Genomic DNA, 23532 nt, shown 5'->3' with positions numbered 1-23532 from the left:
CTGGAAAGATCTTTAGGTATCTCAGGACAAAAGATAGCATGATTAAAGAAAAGAAAAGAAACACCTGTCTGGAATGCAGAGAGCAAGTGAGAACATGGAAATAAACGAGACTGGAGAGGAAGGAGAAGGCTTCATGCAGGACTTTGTAGGCCATATATTTTGGTTTTCATTCTAAAATCATACTATAGAGTTGTAGACCATGAAAGTTTTGTTTTAACATAAAAGCAATAGTACATCATTAACTGGTAAGCATGTTTTAATTTGTAAAAGATCACTGTGGTTAAAGATAGAAAATTAAAAGAGTTAATTGCCTGTAGGGTCCACAGTTAGGAAAACCTGTTAGACTAGGTAAGAGATTGGATTAGTGTAGTGACATCAGATTGAAAGCTGTAGGTGGATATAAGAAGTTTTTCTGTAGTAATGAAAGTCAAGATTTATTGAGGGATTCAACATAGAAAAGCAAAGGTGATGGGCAGGCTCAAAGGTGACCCCCTGGTGTCTGGTTTATGCAACTTGGCACAAAATTGTGCTATTCACTGAAATAGTACATACTGGAAGAGGCCAGGTATGGTCTGGGGGTAGCAACTAGAATCCATTTTGGAGTGTTACATTTAAGGCACCTTTGAAATTGCAAGTACAGGTGTTTGTCTGAGCAGCAGGACCCAGACTCAGAGGAGAGGTCTAGGCAGGAAATATGCTAGTCATTGGACATATTTATGGCAATTGCCATGTTAATATAAGAAAAAAGTCAATATATTTGAAATTTTATTAAAAAGACATTGTTTGGGGCTTCCCTGGTGGCGCAGTGGTTAAGAGTCCGCCTGCCAGTGCAGGGGACACGGGTTCCAGCCCTGGTCTGGGAAGATCCCACAGGCTGTGGAGCAACTAAGCCCATGTGCCATAACTACTGAGCCTGCGCTCTAGAGCCCACAAGGCACAACTACTGAGCCCACATGCCACAACTACTGAAGCCCACGTGCCTAGAGCCTGAGCTCCGAAACAAGCAAAGTCGCCACAATGAGAAGTCCACACACTGCAACGAAGAGTAGCCCCCACTCGCTGCAACTAGAGAAACCCCGTGCGTAGCAACGAAGAACAAAAGCAGCCAAAAATAAATAAATAAAATAATTTTTTAAAAAAAGACATTGGAAGTTTTGAGAATAGGCTAAGGTGGAAATAGGGTCTACCTGGCTGTTCTCTCTTCCTAGTAAGGAATGAACATATATGGACAGTTCTGGATATTCCCTTTGTAGAGTAACATGATCTTAAGCTTCAGGTCATAATAAGACACAGGTTCATTTCATTTGAAACCAGTCCTTCCATATCTTGCTAATACATTTTTAGGTTTTAAATCTGACTTGTTGCATGAAATTTAAAAATACACAGAAAAAATATACGGCTTATTTTTAGCTTGATGACAAATTTGTGGAAATAAATCACACTGGGCATTCAGCTGTTTGTATTCATATCCTGCATTTTACAACAAATTGGATATGGGAATCAGGTAGGGGTCTGAGTGGTTAGGAGTCTGAGGCAGGAAAAACAATGAATTTGTGAGTTAACCTGGACAGTCAAGGGTGAAATTAAATAGATTACAGAAGTTTGTTTCCAAGGCACAGGCATCATCAGCTAACCTGTCTTTCCTTGGCAGACAGATTATCCATAGACCGTAGAGAGCAGGATCACCCAGCCCCCAAGTTGCTTTCTAGTTTTCACTTTGATCTCCATTTGCATATTTAGCATACATAATACATCCTGGTTACTCCATCCAAAATTACTTTTTTTAAGACAGTTCTGAATATACTTGTCATTAAAAATATTTTTGTGCATTTCAAAACTAATTATACTTTCATGAACACATCATTCCAAAGCAAACACTTAGCCTGTTGTGAACACTGTTATTAATAGATTACTTTTATGTATCTGACTAACCTCTCTTCATTAGGGTTTGGGTCAAAATTATTTAATCATTTTTGTTTTGATTCAGAATAAAGAAAGTTTATTGGTTGGGCATGAAAAATATCTTATTGTGGGGTTTTGGAAGCTGCTAAAAGAATAAAGCTGAGTGAAAGTCATCTAAAGGGGTCTGACTGGGAGGAACTGTAGCTGCACCTGTATTCCTGGGCTGTTTCTGTCGGCCAGGATGTAATGAGAACAGTGGCTTCTGAGCAGCACTCATGGAGGGATATTCAATGAGCAACTGCAGCTGGGCTGACTGCAGTTCAGAAAAGTTCAACAAGCATTCTTTCAGGATCAACTCTAGTCTGATTCTGAGGTTACTTAGATATATAAATGTGACACAGACTTGGTCTGAAGGAGCTTTTATGAGAAGAAAATACTAATATATTTTTTATGAAGTAATTTTTCCAGTGGAATACAGTGTATATTGAAGGAATGCAGAGAAGAGGCATTTAATCTAGACAACAAGGAAGATTTTCTAGAAGATGTGATGCCTTGCCAGGTTCTTGAAAGAGAAATAGAAGTTAACCAGGGGTAGAAGATGAGGAAAGGCCTTTTGGCAGATGGCACAGCAAACATAAATTTGGTTTGTTATGGCTAAAGAATGAACTGAGAATGGGAAGGGTAAGGGAGGGAGGGAGGGCTGGAATATGGGGAGTCGTACTTGACTTAGATGTGTAGAAAAATCTACCCATAAATCTAATAGTAACCAAATGGTGAGAGGTTTTTGTACATGTATGCCTAGCTTTCTCCTTCTTTCCTTTCCCTTTATCCTGCCTGCCTATAAAGTTATTGATTAAATATCTATCCCTCTATCAATATTCACATGCAGATTCACCACACTTTTTCTCTACTTTGCAGCTATGAGGATCTTAACTAAGGCAGTGACCTCATATATAAATATTATATATATATATATTATATGGAGGGAGGGAGGGAGAGAGAAAGAGAAGGAGAGTGAGGAGAGAGAAAATAGTATTGAAAGGTAACTACTCTTTGAAATACAAACAGAAGGCATGTTGGTAATCCAATAATTGCATCTTGTAAGAACTGGTCATGTTTCCTTTATTCTTTCCACAGATTGCCTCTGCCTTCTTGTGTATCCCATTTCCACTCCCAGCAGGCATTCTCTGTATTTTAACCGTTTGTGTTGTTAATGAATTTATTCAAGAATTGACTCACATAGACCACACTGTGCCATACCTATGTGGCTGTTTATGAGTCTTTCTTTTATCTGATCACTCAGATCCATGAAGAAAGAAGTTGTTGGTTTTTAATTCCCATGTTCAGCACGTAGTAAGTTATCTACAAATTTGACTGAATAATTTTTGAATGCATAGATGAATAAAAAACTAGATGAACAAAGTATTATGAGAACATGGAAGTAAAAGATAAATTCTGACTGGGGAAATAGACAAGTTTTCATGGAATAGGTGAAATCTAGTTCTACCAAGAGAAGCAGAGACTTGCCAGGCAGGAGTAGAGGCAGAAATGAATTTAGGTGACAAAACTTCCTTAATAATGCAAGATACATTCTAGCAAGAGTAAGGGCTCTGATGTGACTGAAGGGCACAGTGCTTAATTCTAAGTAAACAATGTTAAGACCATGACACCCTTTGAATGATATTCGAAGACAATTTTCTTCACTCCAAAGGAAACTTAAGTTCTTTGTGCAGAGAAGTACCATTATTTTACCTTTGATTTGGGTGCATAAAATAATTCTCGTTTAGTTAATAAATGAATGCAGAATGAGAACAAAGCTTCTAGGAGATCAGTGAGGAAACCACTGCAAGAGTAGATGTGACAAATAGTGAGGAGCTGTGCTATGTCAGGGGGTATAGGAAGGAGAGAATGAAGTGTAATGAGATATTTTAGATCTAAAAATGCTGTGACCTGAAACTCCATGAATACTGACCAGGATGAAGAGAGAAAAACTGGAGATTTCTGATATTTTAAGCTTCATATGGGAGAGCACATATCTTACAATATAGGACAATGCTCGCCAAAGCCTTTTTTATTCATGCCCATGTACATAATAGCAGAATTTTAATAAATAGTAAACCTTGAAATCATCTTCCAAATAGCACACGTACTTGGATGGCTTTAAGCCAATTTATGTTGCAGTCACAGGACTGTGCCATGTACATTTAACTGTGTGACACAGCCCTATCAGGCTGACCGAGTACCTCCTGGGAGAGTGCTTTATGTCTCAGAAGTGTACTTTTGACATCTTCCAGGCAAAACCTTCACATTTTAATTATCATGGATGTTATAGCTCATGATACTATTTATGTTCATTATCATGAGATACTTCGGTATTAGCATTGTTTGAAATAACAAATTAATCACTACTGATTGACAGGCACCATTCTTAAGGTTTGTTCAACACAGGGATAATAGACAATTCATAAGTAATTTTATTTACCTTTTCATAGGACACATCGGTGTACTGTATGTTATGTTCGAGTTGATCTATAATTTTTAAGATGTTAATGACATACATTATCGAGTAAACTTGTTATTACTGTTAGAATTACAAAAATCTAAGGATTTTATATACTTCATTTCCAGAAATCATTAGGTGATGTATCTGTTATTGTATAATGCTATTTATGTCTTTAAATCCTCGCTAAATATATACATGTATTCTTTCTTCCTTTCTTTCATTTTTCTGATCTGCTCCCATTGATGACTCTATACTTTTGACTCCAGACTGGCAATATGAGGGTAAGATGACAAAAATAAAATCTCAAACAACCTCATGAACATTGCTTGTCTGTCTTTGTTTTATTCTCTTTAGAACATTATTAAAGATCTATTCACTCTTTTTAATTAGACCCTTTACTACAATTAAAGTCCAATTATGTTTGTTTCTGTTGTGATGCCTTAATGACAATTTATCCTTGTTAATCATCCCTTTATGTTGTTTTTATGGGTTAAATTACCATCCCATTATCTCTGTCCTGAAGGACCTCTGCTCTCCAGTAGTCTCTGCTGGTGTTTTCCAGTAAGATTTGAACAGTTTCATGGTATGCAAAGTGTCTTTGTTACGATGTGGTAAGGAATCTATATAGCTCTTATGAGAATTTTTTAAAAATAAAAAACTGTTAAAAGAAATGATGCATATTAATTTGATTGCAGGATTTTTCTTTTTAAATATCAATATACATCTCAATGAATTTACTCTCAGGGTGAATGCTCCTGCAGTAGCTACTTCTTACTTTGTCTTGTTTTCTCTTTAGATTGCAAACTAGCTAGGGGGGGACCACCAGCCACCATAGTTGCCATTGATGAAGAGAGTCGGAATGGTGAGTAAGCTATGTGTTTTAAAAGTGACTTAATCTAAGAGGGATTTCTCATTTCAAGCCTAGATTTGATATGTGTGGAAGTACTAAATGAAAGCTTCAAAGCAAATCCACTGACAGTTCCTCTTTAATTTCTTCCCTGTGTGAATTTAAATTAGGACACTAACTGGAAATACTTTATTTGGATTACATTATGAGAGACTTAATGAATAGAAATGTTTAGTTTTGATTGCAGAGAAGTCATCTGATTCACAATCCAGTCTAAGAATGCATCTAGATACCGGCTAGAACTTTTCTTTGTCAATAGGTAGAGTTGACTATCACACATACTGTTACCTAGTGTATTTCTCCAAAACAAATGGACCACAGGGTAAGCTCTGCACTGCTAATTTAAATTTGCTACAATCTGGTAAGGATTAAGATCCATAATCTATTAGACATGGTGATTTAAGAATAGTTACTAGGGGGACTTCCCTGGTGGACCAGTGGTTAAGACTTTGCCTTCCAATGCAGGGGGTGCGGGTTTGATCCCTGGTCACAGAGCTAAGATCTCACATGCCTCGTGGCCAAAAAAACCCAAAAAACATAAAACAGAAGCAATATTGTAAGAAATTCAATAAGGACTTTTAAAATGGTCCACATCAAAAAATTAAAATCTTAAAAAAAGAATAGTTACTAGGAAAACAAAGTGCTTGGGAACAGAAAACTGACAAAAGGTGCAGAGCAGAGGAGGAAATCTGAATTTTCACTCAGTCTATCTGCCATAATTAACAACTTATTCCTAATTTATATTACAATCTTCAAAAATTTAATTTTCCTTTACAAAAAATTAGCACTTTTGTTCCCCAACACTCTCCTAGTCTCTAAACTTTACAGATATTTAGAGATTCTCCTCCTCTATTAGGTAACAGTAAAGTGGAAATCCCTTGAGTCTTGGTTTCTATTTCAAACTATTCTAAATATGAGAATGTTCTGTGGCTCATTTTGTCTACTAATTCTGTAAAAGACTTTCCACTGGGTTTGATTTGTACTTTCTGTCTAGGCTCAACACTGTTTTTCCAGATTGATGTCTTTTTAAAAAAGAATGTCAAGTGGTTTATTGGAAAGTGACTTTTCCCGGAAATTCAACCTACGTGTATTTTGAAAATTTCTATAGTACACATAATACCTGTGTTGGTTCACTTTATCTTGTATCAGTATTTATTATGCCTTACTAGAAACATTTCTTTTACTTCTTAGAAGAATTGGCATAAATTTTTATTCTTGAACATCTTTCACTTCCTTTGGAATCAGCCAAAAATGTCCACAACAATGCTGGCCTTTGTTTAAACAAATTTAAGTGTCTATACTAAACTATAGAAATATTATAAAAATTACACAGGTTATTTTTAAAAAGTCCCTATTAAGCTTGAAAGTATATGAAGATAATGAGTTATTAGGATGCATTTAAATAAATTAGAAATAAGTCCTATATGTATCTGCAGAAAAGAAAAAAATATATATAAAAATACTATACCAGAAAAATTTCATCTCACATGTAAGATTATGGTTTATTATTAACTACTTTCCTGTCAACAAATCTGTTTTCTAAATGTCCTACAATAAAAAGTTTGCTTTTTAACCAGAGAAAAAAAAAATAAATGTGATAGAAAACCAATCTATATTTTCTCATTGTTCACCTATTCCCTTGAACATATAAGCTGAGCTGAACTAAAGCATTTAATTTTACTAAATAGTTGTTTTAACATGTAATTCTATACAGAGCTTATTTTGCCAACCAGATAATTATAGCCACAGTAATGATATTTTACCTTTCCTTGTGTTGATGAGATCCCACTTTTTAAAGGAGCTCAGGAAGTCTACAAAGATGTTGTCATAGCAGTTCTGCATGATGGCATGTAGTGAAAGTTCAATATTTATATTTTAGAAGAATGTGACATGATGTAGTTGCTGTGCTCTTTAATTGGCATATTTTGTAGAAACTGCCAACTACTCAGAATGCTGCCAAAGTTATTCGAGTGTCAACATAAGGAGTATAAACACCAATCTAGAGATTAAAGGTTTTACATTTCTCTTTCACATTAAATTTCTAAAAATATGGTGATCAAATGAACCTCTGCCAGATATTACAATGTAGTGTGCAATCATTCTTGCCTTGAAAGTCTAAAGGAAACAATCCATGATAGTGTTTTCATATTTTTCTTTAGGCAATCTAAGAAACTTCCCAATAGGACAGTTAATTCTAGTCTGGCTCTTAAACTCTTGGTTTCTTTTTTCTTGCATCTTTTTAATTGGTAGTAACAAAACATGTGGGTATCCTATTTTACCAGAAAAATAAGCACCTATTTGTAAATGTTCTGGGGCTTCTTAAAAGTAAGGCACAGCAAATCCTTTATTAAGCCAAACTAGTAAGTTTGGGTGTCAACTTGCTTTGGCTTACCTTATTGATGTCTACAGCTGAACAATCTCCATTGCCAAATACATCCTCTACTATACTACTATAGTATAGCTTTTAAATAACTCGGGTATTATTTTTTAATTCGGGTATTTTAAAATATATACTTTATTTTCTTATATAAGTCACTAAGGTACATTCATAGAACGTCCGTTATTTGTCACATGCATCTGCATATTTCAAGATTTTTATACTCTGTGGGATGGAAATATTTCCTTTTTATGAATATATATGCGAAATTAATTTGCACATCAGTATAAGTTTTAAAGAATTAAAAATTTAACAGGTAGAGCTCCATAAACTTCTTTCTCACCCTGGGACCTGTTAGATTGTTCCTCTCCTTGGTCCTTGTCCTCAGTAGTATATTGATAACAGATTCATTATATCACCCTCGATCTGAACCAGGAGTTTATTTTCATCACAACTACCAGAAAATCAAGCTTATGTGGTAAGAACACAAAATCCACCCATTAAGAGAATCACATTGGTTCCTGACCACCACCAGAAAGCTCTAGAACTAGTATGTAGAAAATGTTTAATGAGTATTTGCATTTAGAGAGGAGAATGTGTACCAAGAAACAGACTTAGATTATTTTAAAATATCTAAAATTTTTTGCCAGAAAAGCTTATGTATACACAAAAACCTGCACATGAACATTTATAGCAGCTTAATTCATAATTGCCCAAACTTGGAAGCAAGCAAGATGTCTTTAGTAAGTGAATAGATAAATAAACTATGTACATCCAGATAAATACAGACTAAAAACAAATGAGCTATCAAGCCATGAAAAGACACGGAGGAGACTTAGGTGCATTTTACTAAGTGAAAGAAGCCAAGCCGAAGGAGACATGTACTGTACGATTTCAACTATGGCATTCCGGAAAAGATAAGAATATGGGAAAAATTAAAATATCAGTAGTTTCCAGGGGTGAGTGGGGGGAAGACAGGCAGAGCAAAGAGGATTTTTAGGGCAGTGAAAACACTCTGCATGATATTCTAAGGATGGATATATGTCATAATACATTTGTCCAAACCAATAGAATGTACAACACCAAAAGGAAACCTAAGGTAAACTGTGGACTTTGGCTGATTATGATGTGTCAATGTAGGTTCATCCTTGGTTAAAAAAAAAATGTACCATTCTAGTGAATGATGTTGATAATGGGGAAGGCTATGCATGTCGGGGGGAAGGGGCCCAAGGGGTATATAGAAAAACTCTATCTCCCTCTCCTTTTCACTGTGAACTTAAAACACTGCTCTAAAAAAACTAAGTTTTAAAAAAATATTTCTGGAAATACATTTTTAGATTCACTGGACTCAGAGTTGCCTAATGGCACTGAGTCCTTACTGGAAGGAGTGAGGTCAGGAACGGTTACACTGGAACTATTTAAAGCTTGCCTCTGGGTGCCAGCCAAGTCAGGGCGCTGGCTGCTTTACAAAAACTACGGAATGGCATTCAAAAAGGCTTTGGAACAACTGGTTCAGACTAATTCTTAGAAACTGGGTAAATACATAGGCAGTGCTGAGTCAAGGGGACAAGAAAATGATTTGAAGTCATGGTTTGAGCATAACACCATAATTGTACAAAAATAAACAGGCTCAGAGGCAAAAGGATATCATTATGTAGGTGAGAGATTGGGAGGCTCATCCTAAATGTTCTTTATGGATTTCCGGTTAAGATATTGTGGGCTCACAGCAAATTTGAGAAATGAAAGATGACCGAGTGTCTTCACATTATGAAAGGAGGTTCCAACAGAGGATGCCACAGCTGATTCAATGAGAATGTGTCCTGGTCAGCGCACATGGCAGAACCAGGTGTGAACTAGGTTGAGTACTACAGACCCTCCTGTACTTCTAGGAAGGTAGAGGAGGTTATAGAAAGGAACAATGAATTCAGTTGGTCACTTCTTCTGTGGGGTTTCTCTGGCCCAAGCATGGAGCTAAGGGAGTGAAGGGAAGTTGATTCTTCATTAGAAACAATTATGTTGTTGAGGGGCATTTGCAAGTTGCTCGTCATCATCCTTTTCCTTCCGTTGTCAAAAATCACTAAGCTTGGAAGAGTAGAAGATTAAAGTTCTATGTTGATGTTCTTCTTTCCTTATAGTTGCCAATTACATATCTTAGATTTATAGCAAGGGAGTTCGCCAAACTCTGCCTTACACACCTCCAAAGGGTTGCAAGTAGAGTTTCACATACTCCTAGTAAAATAGGTCTTGCACTCATGGAAAGAAAAGTCTTAAATAACCAATGTTTCTGTATGAATATTCCCAACGTTTAAACAAAGTGTAAAAAAAAAAGAAGTGTAATGTGGTTTTTTTGGTTTTTGGTTTTTTTACATCCAAGGGTTCAGAACCCTCTCTTTTTGCCTATTTATCTTCATTCTTCTCTTTCATTCTCTAAAGAGAGCAAGGTCTAAACTGGTGGAAAATTTTTGCAGAACAACTATAGTGGAATAAGAATAAACTCTGTAGGATACCTCATAGTAGAAGATGACTAGAACCCCAGATGAGAGACTGCACAAGGTGCTGAGAAGAGAGGAACCTGAGAAACCAAGATGGCAAGTTATCAGGCAGACTGGATGACAATGTTCTATTGGGGTAAATTGAAAATGGTTGAAGACGCCACCAAGAGGTTAAAGGTGCTAGAGATTATATAGTAGGTGGAAAAATGTTTCAATATAGTTGCCATAGACAGAGTCCTCAGCTCATGTAAATGTTTGGGAGAAATGTTATTAAAGATAGAAATCCTTATCTGGGCCTATTCTTAGGCCATGTTTCTTTCAATGTGTCAGGACAAAGATACAGCTTAAGATCTGGATTTAATTCTCTCTCAGTTCTATGATAACGATTCTGGTTATTTCAAATATGACATATAACAAAGTGTTGCCAACATAATTTACATATTAAATGAAACCTGAAGTACAAAACATGTTCTTAGATATTAAGCTTTTGAAAATTTGTACAGAGCTTTACTCATGAAAATAAAAGTGAGAGAGGGATCTAGTATATATGTCCTATGGGAGGGATAGTTCTAAGGATTTGGTTTTAAACAGTTACTTTCTAAGGCACTTTTATCCTACCTCTATTCTGCATTGTTGCCTTATCACTAAGGTAAATAGTGTTTGTCTCTCCGGTGGTTTTCATCAACAAATCCTAGAATTCTATTTGAAACAATAATTAAAAAAAAAAAATGTACAGTCTGCTGCATAAAGCCTCATGAAACACAGCAACTCTAACAATAGAAGTTCTATACAGATGAAGGTAGATTAATAGATGACTGTACAAGCTTTTGAAGTATGAAGACTAAAACTTTGTTTGTGTTATACAAGATCATCTGTATTGACATCAAGCAAATGACCTTTAGTGCAATATGAGAGTTTTGTTTTTCTGGATAAATAGGGGAAAATATATTCCCCTTGTTCTATAATTTTATAACATCCAAACTTGATTCTTAACTGCCAAAATATTAAATATTTTTATAAGACATTAGTGGTCTTCTGGCTAGATTGCTGTGGATGTTGCATAGCCCCAAAATCATGATTACAAATTTCTTTGCTATTCTATTCTTTACTTTTCCCAGTCATCATTAAGTCATTCTGAGTTCTTTCTGGTGAAAGGCATACACATTGATGAGGAAATATAATTTTTTGTAAGTTTTGAAGAAGTTAAATGAAACTATCCAAAATACACTTGTCAATATTAGACCTAAGTTGATGTAAAAAAATCATGTCCAGGGCTTCCCTGGTGGCGCGGTGGTTGAGAGTCCACCTGCCGATGCAGGGGACATGGGTTCGTGCCCCGGTCCGGGAAGATCCCGCATGCCGTGGAGCGGCTGGGCCCGTGAGCCATGGCCACTGAGCCTGCGCGTCCGGAGCCTGTGCTCTGCAACGGGAGAGGCCACAACAGTGAGAGGCCCGCGTAACGTGCAAAAAAAAAAAAAAAAATGTCCAATTCCTCATGTATTTTAATCCTCTTATTACAGTGACTAAGACAATTATCCTAGTAGAAAACAATTTGGCTCTGCTCATTACTGTTGGAGCTACATATGCAACGATGCATTCGCTACTTTTCATTTGTGCCGAAGTATTATTTTATGAAAGATCAGCAGCTGCAAACTTCTGAATATATAACTGTGAAATAAGTAAATTGAAAACTTTCTAAGCATTAGGGAAATAGGTTATCTCAAGTTATCTAAAATTATATTGACATTTAATCATATTTCATTTTTGATATTCCTTTTCTCATTTGTTTACTCTATAGCACCTAATATACAATGGTATTGCTGGATCTAGTGAAATGATCATAAAATAAGGGACAGGAGAAGAACACAAAGCAGACAGAAGTCAAAAATTATACAAAGCAGACAGAAGTCAAAAAGGGCAGCAAGCTAGGGTGTTTTATACAAGGAAAACAACTCTGTTCAATATAGTGGCTCTTGTTTACTGTTTAAGTTTCAGAATGCTAATGTTAATGATGATGAAAAGATTAAGTTGTGCAAAGTAACCCTTGGTTTCTAAGGAAATGAAAAACACCCTTAAGAAAAGAACATTCTATTCTATTTTTCCTTTTTCTTTAAATCCTTTACTTTAATCTCATGTCTAATAGAAATAAATCTGAATAATATAGAATTAAATTATGCCACACATACACACACTTAATGCCAAGTGATGCTGTTATAATGAACCATTTTTCTGTAGAGAGAGTATCTAAATCCTGTCACTAGGGAAGACAACTGAAGCTACTATTGGTTTCATCTGTATAGACTATTGGACGATGGACCATGGGCCTTCGTGGGCAATAAGAATGGGCCTGTGTGCTACAAGAAATGAAGACCTATTAGGTTCTGTCTACTCATAACCACGTAGAAAGAAACCTTCAATTTTTTTTCAGAATAGGAAATTCTGTGTATTAAAGATAAGTCATTCTAATTTAAATTGTGATTCCTTTTATTAGCCAAACAAAATACATCTGTGTGGCTCCTGTGGCCTGTGTGGCTCCTGCAAGCCACCAATATTTTGACTCCTAATTTAGGCAACAAAGATGAGATAAGTGCATGGTAGAAAGGACATCCATAAGATGACATTGTTTTGGGAAGGGCGTGAAGGGACTTTGCTTTGAGCTTTCTTTGCATATCCAGCACACTCTTTACACTTACGTTGTAGAATTTGAGTTTAGTTGAGGAGTGAGTCTGATGGAAGTTTAGGAACTCAGGGATGGGAGAAGCACCAAAGTTCAATTGCTTGTTTTAACATCAAGCTCCTGGAGATTCTGTCTACAACTGCTCTTTCTTATGCATGATCTTAGATTCCACTATTACCCTGTCCCCAATGACTCTTTCCCCAATTCCTGTTTATCATGAGTGGTTTTTCACTTCTGTTCCCCATGATCAAATATTGGCTGCTAGATTATTGATCTCTGTTGTCAGGCAACAAAGGTATGACTTTTCTGTTAGGACACTGGAAATCTGAAATGGAAATCTGAAATGGACCACTACTGTCACTTGACTATAGTAATCAACAGTGTAAATGTTCTCAGCAATCCCTGGATGAGAACCATAACCCTCAGATGACTTGAAACTGTTCTTGGACTTAAAATACCTCCTACAGCAGTTTTCAAAACAAAGATTCAAATGCCACATATTTCCACCTGGAATTGCTAATGTAATTCAACTAAATATGCTTAAGTGTGCCACATGGATTAACGAATACGAAAGTACTTGGTTTTCCTTCATCTATCGCTACTTCATGAAACTGAAGGATGCACTAAAGCTAGATTTTGTATTCATGTCAGATGGTACAATTTCAGTAAATAGCATAATATTTATTCCTTAGAATAAAAATGAATCTCTTAACTGTACTCAATAATAAAAGTTTTGTGGAATTGTCATAGCTACATACCATTAAAGTACATTCAGCTTGGTTAAAATACAAATGGGTTTACTTAAGTAGAATATGGAGATATAATATATTGTAGTGTTCCTTTTAACCTACCCAAACCACTTGCCACTGATGACCACAGGCAAGGTTTTTTTGTGTGGTTTTTTTGTTTGTTTGTTTAGTATCAGTCCTCATTTTTGTTTTCTAGATTCTGAGTTTTGTCTAACAGTAATTCTTAATTCAAGTCTCAAGTGCTGGCTGCTTAGCACAGAACTCTTTATTAACTCAGGACCCCTCAGAAACAAGGTTCTTTTCATTATAAGAGCATTAAACAATCTCCTTTTACCTGTTCTTGCTTTTGCTGGTATATTTTCCTTGTTTGTCTGCCTCCAAAAATTTACAAGTCTACAAAACGGTGATTTGAATAGTCAGACCTGTGTGTAGTTGAGAGAGTTGCTTCTTAAAATGGTTTTGAGTAGGAAAGGAATAGCTATCAGTTAAGGTATACTAGAAAAACTAGAAAAAAAGAAAAACCAATGCCCTCCTGGTGGCAGAAGCAGGACCTCTAGGGAAAAAAATAAAGCAGGCCAAGACAACAGGGAGTGATAGGCAAGTGGGGAGGCAGTGGTGCTATTTCAGGTGTCTGTCTAAGGAGACCCCATTTGAGCAGAAGCCTGACAAAAACTGACTGAAGATGTGAGCCATGCATTTAGCTGATAAATTTACATTTCAGACAGGAAAATTAAAATTCACAAGGCTACAAGGAAAAATATCGTTGGTCAGTTTAAGGTACGGCAAAAAAATTGGCTGGAGAAAATGATTGATAACAAGTGTGGCTGAAGCAGAGAAGACGGATGTTGATTGAATATATGTAAACTACTCAGAATTTTTTTGGTTTGCCAACAAATCAGTTGATAGTGAACTATAGGTTGCTAGATTAAATCACTAAGGATAGTTCTTCTTCCTGTCCCTCACTCGATATCTTAATTTAGATACTTCAAAATTTGAATAGGCAACTGGGTGTGTATGTATTTATAATCTCAGATAATTTTACCCTTTAAAAATTCTGTCTGCTAAAAAAAAATCAGAAAATACATTAATTTGCTCAGTTTGGCTTGGTGGTATCACTCCCTCATTTAACACATAATAGAGGATTACTGCAACCGTTCCAAAGGTAAACGTGAGTATGATAGTTACACAAATATTGAGTGTCTGAAAGTTTGATAGTGTGGTACCATCAAAATTATAACCAGAGATCTTTGTTATATTACATTGTCTTCAAAACACCATTAATATAAAAGGGAAGATTCAGTGCTAGTGGAGTCACATTTCAGAAGAATATCTGTAAAACCGTTCACTTTGCTTAATAACATGATCATCTTTACAGGAGCATGTTTTGGTGAAAATGCTGAATAACGTACTTTATCTTAATCTTTAGGACAGGCAGGATGTCGGCATTATTAGTAAGGAACTAATCTCTACAGGGTTCATTTACTATCCTTAAAAGTGTTTTTTTAGGGATGTGAGGACTTTTATAGACAAGAGTCAGACTAAAGGTTATACGTGAATTAACAGAGTGAATAATTTAAATGCTACCTTTGAAAAATTGTCCCAAGTCTTAGAAAGAATTTAAGATTCCTCTGTAGTGAATAAGCTTTATGGAACATTGTTCAAAGCAAAGCTTTTCATTCTAATTTTGTATTACTAATGACCAGTTAATACCTCTACATTTCCATCCTGTAATGAATAGCAAGTACGAAAGTGAACGTTTTATTTATATTATTTGCACATTCTTTTGACATCTTGAATTTTGATGTCTCTCAAATTGTTCTACAATGAATAGATTCTTGTCAGTTAATACCATTTGTTTTTTGAAATCTATTATATATCCCAAAATAAAATTATTTCAGTTTGATTTTAGTTTGTTTCAAAATGTCAGCTAAGTCTCACAAAATATTTTCTCTGTACTTTTTCATTCTCCAGCATAGGCTACTTCTTTCTTTTTTTTTTCATTTAGTTGAAGCAAAACAAGACACTTGACTTTGAGTAGACTAAAAGCAATTTGAAATTGAATAAACTATCTTCACATATAATCCTAAATAAGATTCTAACCTTGTGTATTTTTTATTGAAAATTCCTATTTGGTATATAAAAACTTTTATCATTGTAGGCATTGATAGGATACCACATAGACATTCGTATTACTATATTTTTTAGGAGGTTTCAGAGATCATCTTTTGGGCTTTGATTATATAAAAGCATGCTACTTAAATTAATATCTTTGAAGTGTTGTGTTGTATTTTAAGTATCACTGTGAATTCAACATTCTCCTCCATGGTATGTTTACCTGTAACTTCAAATTTTTTAATTGTTGACTATTAGTTAAAATTAAGGCTCTGGAAGATGTACCTTCTTTCTGTGACACAGTCATTTAGAGATGGCACAAATATTCCTGGTATGTGACAGATATCTTCTGTAGGTCATATTACATGAGTAAGACATAATTGTATTTATATTAATAATAGTTGAAAAAAGAAGAATCTACTGTAAATAACAGAGTTCAGTTGGCCTATAAATATAGAGTCATGCTTTAAGAGAAAGGCAAGCTGGAAGGCAAACATGTAAGTCTGTGGCTAGTATTTTTTCTGCCAACAATTGATGGTTTTATCTCAAAATGGGAAGTACATAGTAGGATCATTATGTTAGACTGCAAAAATTCATGAGAGCAAAGACTATCTGCTTTGAGTCATTGCTGTAATCCCAGAAGGTAGTGAAATGCCTGGTATGTAGCAGGCATTCAAAAAACTTGTTTGATTCAAGTAAATCATCAACATGAATCCCACAAACAAATTACCATCTGAGTTAAATGGCACATATATGTCTATTTAGAATAGTTTGAAGTGTTATTATGAAAATCTCTCAATATAATCAACGTTTAATCAAAATTCACTGTGCACATAATTTATAAATTTCAAGTGTTTTCTGCCTGCATGAAAATGGCAATAATCAGATAATTTTTGTTCAACAGAGCATTTTGAAAGATGCTCTATTGAACAAAAATTGAAGTATTGAAAGAGGAAGTATTTATGATAATACTAAAATCAGGGAGTGCTGTTGTATATGCATAAATATAACCATATTATTACTTTAAATCTAAGAAAAAATAAATATAATTTTAAAATGTTTAAAAAGGCTATATTATGGCATCTTAAAATATGCAATACATATTTCATGTATTCATACTTTTTGCATATTTAAAAGTATTTCATAAAATAATCTGATCTAAATAAATTTACAAAAATATATTTTATTTTAATTTTTGGTGTTATAATTTTGACTCTCTGAAAATATCAACCTAATGATTTGATATGATATCAAGGTATCTATGTAAAACTACTATCTAACTTGAGAAAAATGTTATTTCTCAGTTTTTAGGTCTATTAGCCTTTTGTAGTTTCTCTAAGAAACTAGAAATAAGAAATTCCAAACTATTTAAAATTCATCAAATTGTCATGTGAGTTTGCATTCATTAAATGGGAACAATAATCTCCATTTACAATTTTACATTTCCAGTTATTTAAAATATAAATTTTAATTCCAGAAATAACTGATTTTTGATAACCCATTTCTTCAGTAAAATAACATTAAATTTAAATGCCATCTTTGTAGGATAGCAACATATGATATATACAGAAAAGGGATATATATACATAACCTACCAATGGTTATGTGTACATACTCACACACAATACCAGAAATGTGCCATATTTTGAAGAAATGTTTTAAGATATTTAGGCTATGATAGGCTTCCTGAATCCTTGCATATCTACCAGTGAAGGAAAAGTACTTTATATTCTAATAGATCTCTTAAAGTTTTAGTAATCAGCCTTAAAAGCATATTATGGAAACTCTATCTTACTGGTGAAGAGAAATTTAGAGAACAAAAAACCTCGAAAGGAATTTCTCATTTAAAATAGTTTAAAGATTAAAAACAATAGCAGAGGTCCACCTGGAATTAGAAAAATGACGTAGACCTCTGAGTTTTCACCCACTGAGATTGATTAGCAAGTATTAGTTCTTCTATATATTCAAGATAATATTTATCATGATATAGCTTCTTAAAGATGTGATTAGAATCTATCATTAGCTTTAAAATTCATCTACCCTGAAGCCAGACTCCAGGATGGCTTTGCCTGCCAGTAGTCAGACGCTAACCCCAGGACCCGGCTTCACTCACTAGTGGGCTGGCAACCCTGACTCTCCTCACCAGTAAGCCAGCCCTGGAGCCCCCTGGGGTTCTGTAGTCAGCTGCCTTGTGACCAAGCCCCACAAACCAGCAGCCTCCAGAAGAGTCCTGACTGTTGGGTCTCACAGCCAACCAGACTAGGAGACAGTCAGGCCTACCAGACCACCCACATAGTCAGCCTGCCACAAGAAAGGATCCATGCAGCCCTCATGAGGGAAACCCCAGAACAGATAGCTCAGTTGACAAGAGGGGAGTGCGCTGCTGTGATGCATAGGATGTCTGATAGAGAAGGCCACTAGTTCAAGGTCAGGAAACCTACCAGATATCCAGAAATACTAACACCAACTTAGGCAAAACAAGGCAGCAGAGGAACATGTTTCAAATGAAGTAACAAGATAAAGCCCCAGAAGAACAACTAAGTGAAGCAGAGTTAGGCAATCTATCTGAGAAAGAGTTCAAGGTAACTATCATAAAGATGATCAAAAATCAAAGAGCTAAAAAAAAAAAAGGGGGGGCTTCCCTGGTGGTGCAGTGGTTGAGAGGCTGCCTGCCGATGCAGGAGACATGGGTTCGTGCCCCGGTCCGGGAAGATCCCACGTGCCGCGGAGTGGCTGGGCCCGTGAGCCATGGCCACTTGGCCTGTGCGTCCGGAGCCTGTGCTCCACAACGGGAGAGGCCAAAATGGTGAGAAGCCCACGTACCGCAAAAAAAAAAAAAAAAAAAAAAATCAAAGAGCTCAGAAGAATGGATGCACAGAGTGAGAAGTTAGATGTTTTCAACAGAAAGAAAACATACAGAACCACCAAACAGATGTAGAATAAATGAAGTGAAAAATATACTAGAAGGAATCAATAGTAGACTAAATGATACAAAGGAATGGATCAGGGAGCTGGAAGATAGCAGTGGAGATAACTAACACTGAACAGAAAAAGGAAAAAAGAAAATACGTGAGGACAGTTTAAGAAACTTCTGGGACAACATCAAGTGCACTAACAATCTCATAATAGGGATACCAGAGGTAGAAGATAGAGAAAGGCATTGAGAACATATTTGAAGACAAAAGAGCTGAAAAATTCCCTAACCTTTTTATCAATATCATTGATGTCCTATTGTTTTTACGGTAAGGGAGGGATTGCTAATTTCGTCTATTATGTAGAGAATTCATAGAGAAGGTAGGGCGATTATAATTAAGATAACGGCTGGGAGGACAGTTCAAATAGTTTCTACTTCTTGAGCGTCTATTGTACTAGTGTGTGTTAATTTGGTTGTAAGTATTAGGGTAATAATATAGAGGACTAGGGAGCTAATTAGGAAAACAATCATTAATGCATGGTCATGAAACTGTAGGAGTTCTTCTATAACAGGTGATGCTGCGTCTTGTAAGCCTAGTTGGAAAGGGTATGCCATGGAGATATACAGGGTTTTCACTTGTGATTTAACTTTGACAAAGTTACGTAAGACTTTACTAATATCTCACTCATAAAGAAAGACATAATGGTTATGATGTTGGCTTGAAACCGATTAGAGGGGGTTCGATTCCTTCCTTCCTTGAATATTTTAGGTTATTTTAGCTTTTATCAGTGACTGATAATATACTGATAGTTAACAGCCAATAAATATAACCCAACACTAAACTATTTATTAAACATACTGTTAATCCAACACAGGTGTGCACTAAGGAAAGATTAAAAAAAGTAAAAGGAACTCGGCAAACACAAACCCCGCCTGTTTACCAAAAACATCACCTCTAGCATAACCAGTATTAGAGGCACTGCCTGCCCAGTGACAATCGTTAAACAGCCGCGGTATCTTGACCGTGCAAAGGTAGCATAATCACTTGTTCTCTAAATAAGGACTTGTATGAATGGCCACACGAGGGTTTTACTGTCTCTTACTTTTAATCAGTGAAATTGACCTCCCCGTGAAGAGGCAGGGATAACACAATAAGACGAGAAGACCCTATGGAGCTTTAATTAATCAACCCAAAAAGCACAAAATAATACCACCAAGGGATAACAAAGCTTTATATGAGTTGACAAGTTCGGTTGGGGTGACCTCGGAGTACAAAAAACCCTCCGAGTGATTAAAACCTAGGCCTACTAGCCAAAGTATAATATCACTTATTGATCCAAAATTTTGATCAACGGAACAAGTTACCCTAGGGATAACAGCGCAATCCTATTCTAGAGTCCATATCGACAATAGGGTTTACGACCTCGATGTTGGATCAGGACATCCTAATGGTGCAGCAGCTATTAAGGGTTCGTTTGTTCAACGATTAAAGTCCTACGTGATCTGAGTTCAGACCGGAGTAATCCAGGTCGGTTTCTATCTATTACGCATTTCTCCCAGTACGAAAGGACAAGAGAAATAAGGCCAACTTTAAAAAAGCGCCTTCAAACAATTAGTGACCCAGTCTCAACCTAATAAACTAGCACAAACATACTCTGCCCAAGACCAGGGCTTTGTTGAAGTGGCAGAGTATGGCAATTGCATAAAACTTAAGCTTTTATACCCAGAGGTTCAAATCCTCTCTTCAACAAATGTTTATAATTAACATTTTAACACTCATCCTTCCCATTCTTTTAGCTGTGGCATTTCTAACATTAGTAGAACGCAAAATCCTAGGCTACACACAACTCCGAAAAGGACCAAACATCGTAGGTCCATATGGCTTATTACAACCCTTCGCCGATGCAATCAAACTATTCACCAAAGAACCCTTACGACCAGCCACATCCTCCACCACCATATTCATCATCGCACCCATACTCGCACTAACCCTGGCCCTCACAATATGAGCTCCCCTACCCATACCACACCCCCTCATCAACATAAACCTAGGAGTACTCTTCATATTAGCAATATCAAGCCTAGCTGTCTACTCTATTCTATGATCTGGATGAGCTTCTAATTCAAAACATGCCTTGATCGGAGCACTACGAGCAGTAGCACAAACAATCTCATATGAAGTAACATTAGCTATTATTCTTCTATCTGTACTTCTAATAAACGGCTCCTTCACTCTATCCACACTAAACACTACACAAGAAAAACCATGACTACTCTTCCCCTCATGACCATTAGCCATAATATGATTTATTTCCACCTTAGCAGAAACTAACCAAGCCCCTTTCGACCTCACAGAAGGAGAATCAGAACTCGTATCTGGCTTTAATGTAGAATATGTAGCAGGCCCTTTCGTCCTATTCTTCCTAGCAGAATATGCTAACATTATCATAATAAATATATTCACAACTATCTTATTTCTAGGGGCATTCCACGACCCCTACACACCAGAACTATGCACAACAAACCTAATCGTTAAATCGCTACTATTAACAATATCCTTCCTATGAATCCAAGCATCCTACCCCCGATTCCGATATGACCAACTAATACACCTACTCTGAAAAAACTTCCTCCCACTAACACTAGCTCTCTGCATATGACACGTCCCACTACCCATTATAACAGCAGGTATCCCACCTCAAACATAAAATAAGAAATATGTCTGACAAAAGAACTACTTTGATAGAGTAAATAATAGAGGTTTAAGTCCTCTTATTTCTAGAATAATAGGAATCGAACCTACCCTTAAGAATTCAAAATTCTCTGTGCTACCACATTACACCATAATCTATAGTAAGGTCAGCTAAATAAGCTACTGGGCCCATACCCCGGAAATGTTGGTTCATATCCTTCCCATACTAATTAACCCATTCATCTCCATCACCCTATTAACAACCCTCGTCCTAAGCACAACAATTGTAACCATTAGCTCCCATTGACTGTTCGCCTGAATTGGACTAGAAATAAATATGATAGCCATCATTCCTATCATAATAAAGAAACCTAATCCTCGAGCCACAGAAGCCTCAGCCAAATACTTTCTAACACAAGCCACAGCATCCTCATTACTCATACTAGCAATTATTATTAACCTAATACACTCCAGCCAATGAACTATCATAAAATTATTCGACCCAACAGCATCCATCCTAATAACAATAGCTTTAGCCATTAAACTAGGATTATCCCCTTTTCACTTTTGAGTACTAGAAGTTACACAAGGTGTTCCCCTAAGCACAGGACTAATTCTACTTACGTGACAAAAACTCACACCCATCTCAATCGTTTATCAAATTTCACCATCAATCAATCTACACCTAATAATTACTATATCCTTTCTATCGATTCTAATCGGAGGCTGAGGTGGACTAAACCAAACGCAACTCCGAAAAATCATAGCCTACTCATCAATTGCTCACATAGGATGAATAACCGCTATTTTATTATACAACCCAGCCCTCACCCTACTAAATCTATTAATTTACATTGTAATAACCTTCACCATATTTATGCTACTTATCCAAAACTCCACTACCACCACACTACTACTATCCCAAACATGAAATACAATACCTGTTATAACAACCTTTACTATACTCACCCTACTCTCCATAGGAGGACTTCCTCCACTCACAGGCTTTATACCCAAATGAATAATTATTCAAGAACTAACAAAAAACGATACCCTCATCCTACCCACCCTCATAGCCATCACAGCTCTACTCAACCTATATTTCTATATATGCCTTACCTACTCCACAGCATTAACCCTATTCCCCTCTACCAACAACATAAAAATAAAATGACAATTCCACTCCACAAAACAAATAACCCTTTTACCAACAGCAATCGTACTATCCACAATACTTCTACCTCTTACACCAGCATTCTTTGTCCTACTATAGGGGTTTAGGTTAAATAAGACCAAGAGCCTTCAAAGCCCTAAGCAAGTATAATTTTACTTAACCCCTGCCCAATAAGGATTGCAAGACCATATCTCACATCAATTGAATGCAAATCAAACACTTTAATTAAGCTAAATCCTCACTAGATTGGAGGGATACATCTCCCATGAACTTTTAGTTAACAGCTAAATACCCTAGTAAACTGGCTTCAATCTACTTCTCCCGCCACGAGAAAAAAAAGGCGGGAGAAGTCCCAGCAGGATTGAAGCTGCTTCTTTGAATTTGCAATTCAAAATGATTACTCACCACAGGACTTGGCAAAAAGAGGACTTTACCCCTGTCTTTAGATTTACAGTCTAATGCCTACTCGGCTATTTTACCTATGTTCATAAACCGATGACTATTCTCTACCAATCACAAAGACATTGGCACCCTGTATTTACTATTTGGCTCCTGGGCAGGAATAGTGGGTACTGGTCTAAGCTTGTTGATTCGTGCTGAATTAGGTCAGCCTGGCTCACTTATCGGAGATGACCAACTTTATAATGTTCTAGTAACAGCCCACGCCTTCGTAATAATTTTCTTTATGGTTATACCTATCATAATTGGGGGATTTGGAAACTGACTAGTTCCCTTGATAATTGGAGCCCCTGACATAGCATTCCCTCGTCTAAACAACATAAGCTTCTGACTACTTCCCCCTTCCTTTCTACTACTGATAGCATCTTCAATAATTGAAGCCGGCGCAGGTACAGGCTGAACTGTATACCCTCCTCTAGCCGTAAATCTAGCACACGCAGGAGCCTCAGTAGACCTTACTATTTTCTCTCTGCATTTAGCCGGTGTATCTTCAATCCTTGGGGCTATTAACTTCATTACAACTATCATTAATATAAAACCACCTGCTATAACCCAATACCAAACACCTCTCTTC

General features: G+C 36.3%; 1 protein-coding gene across 1 annotated transcript in view; it reads left to right on the top strand.

Moving 5' to 3' along the window:
• The window catches only part of PCDH15 (protocadherin related 15), an 807822-nt gene that overhangs the window by 228159 nt on the left and 556131 nt on the right, over window positions 1–23532 (top strand). Inside the window, exon 3 of the mRNA XM_060286024.1 lies at window positions 5202–5267. Within this exon, the coding sequence (XP_060142007.1) occupies window positions 5202–5267 (66 nt within the window). The remainder of the gene's footprint in view (window positions 1–5201; window positions 5268–23532) is intronic.

The sequence above is a fragment of the Globicephala melas genome, chromosome 16 (genome assembly GCF_963455315.2).
Source record: "Globicephala melas chromosome 16, mGloMel1.2, whole genome shotgun sequence".
NCBI classification, from domain to species: domain Eukaryota; kingdom Metazoa; phylum Chordata; class Mammalia; order Artiodactyla; family Delphinidae; genus Globicephala; species Globicephala melas.
This window is presented reverse-complemented; position numbering and strand designations above follow the sequence as displayed.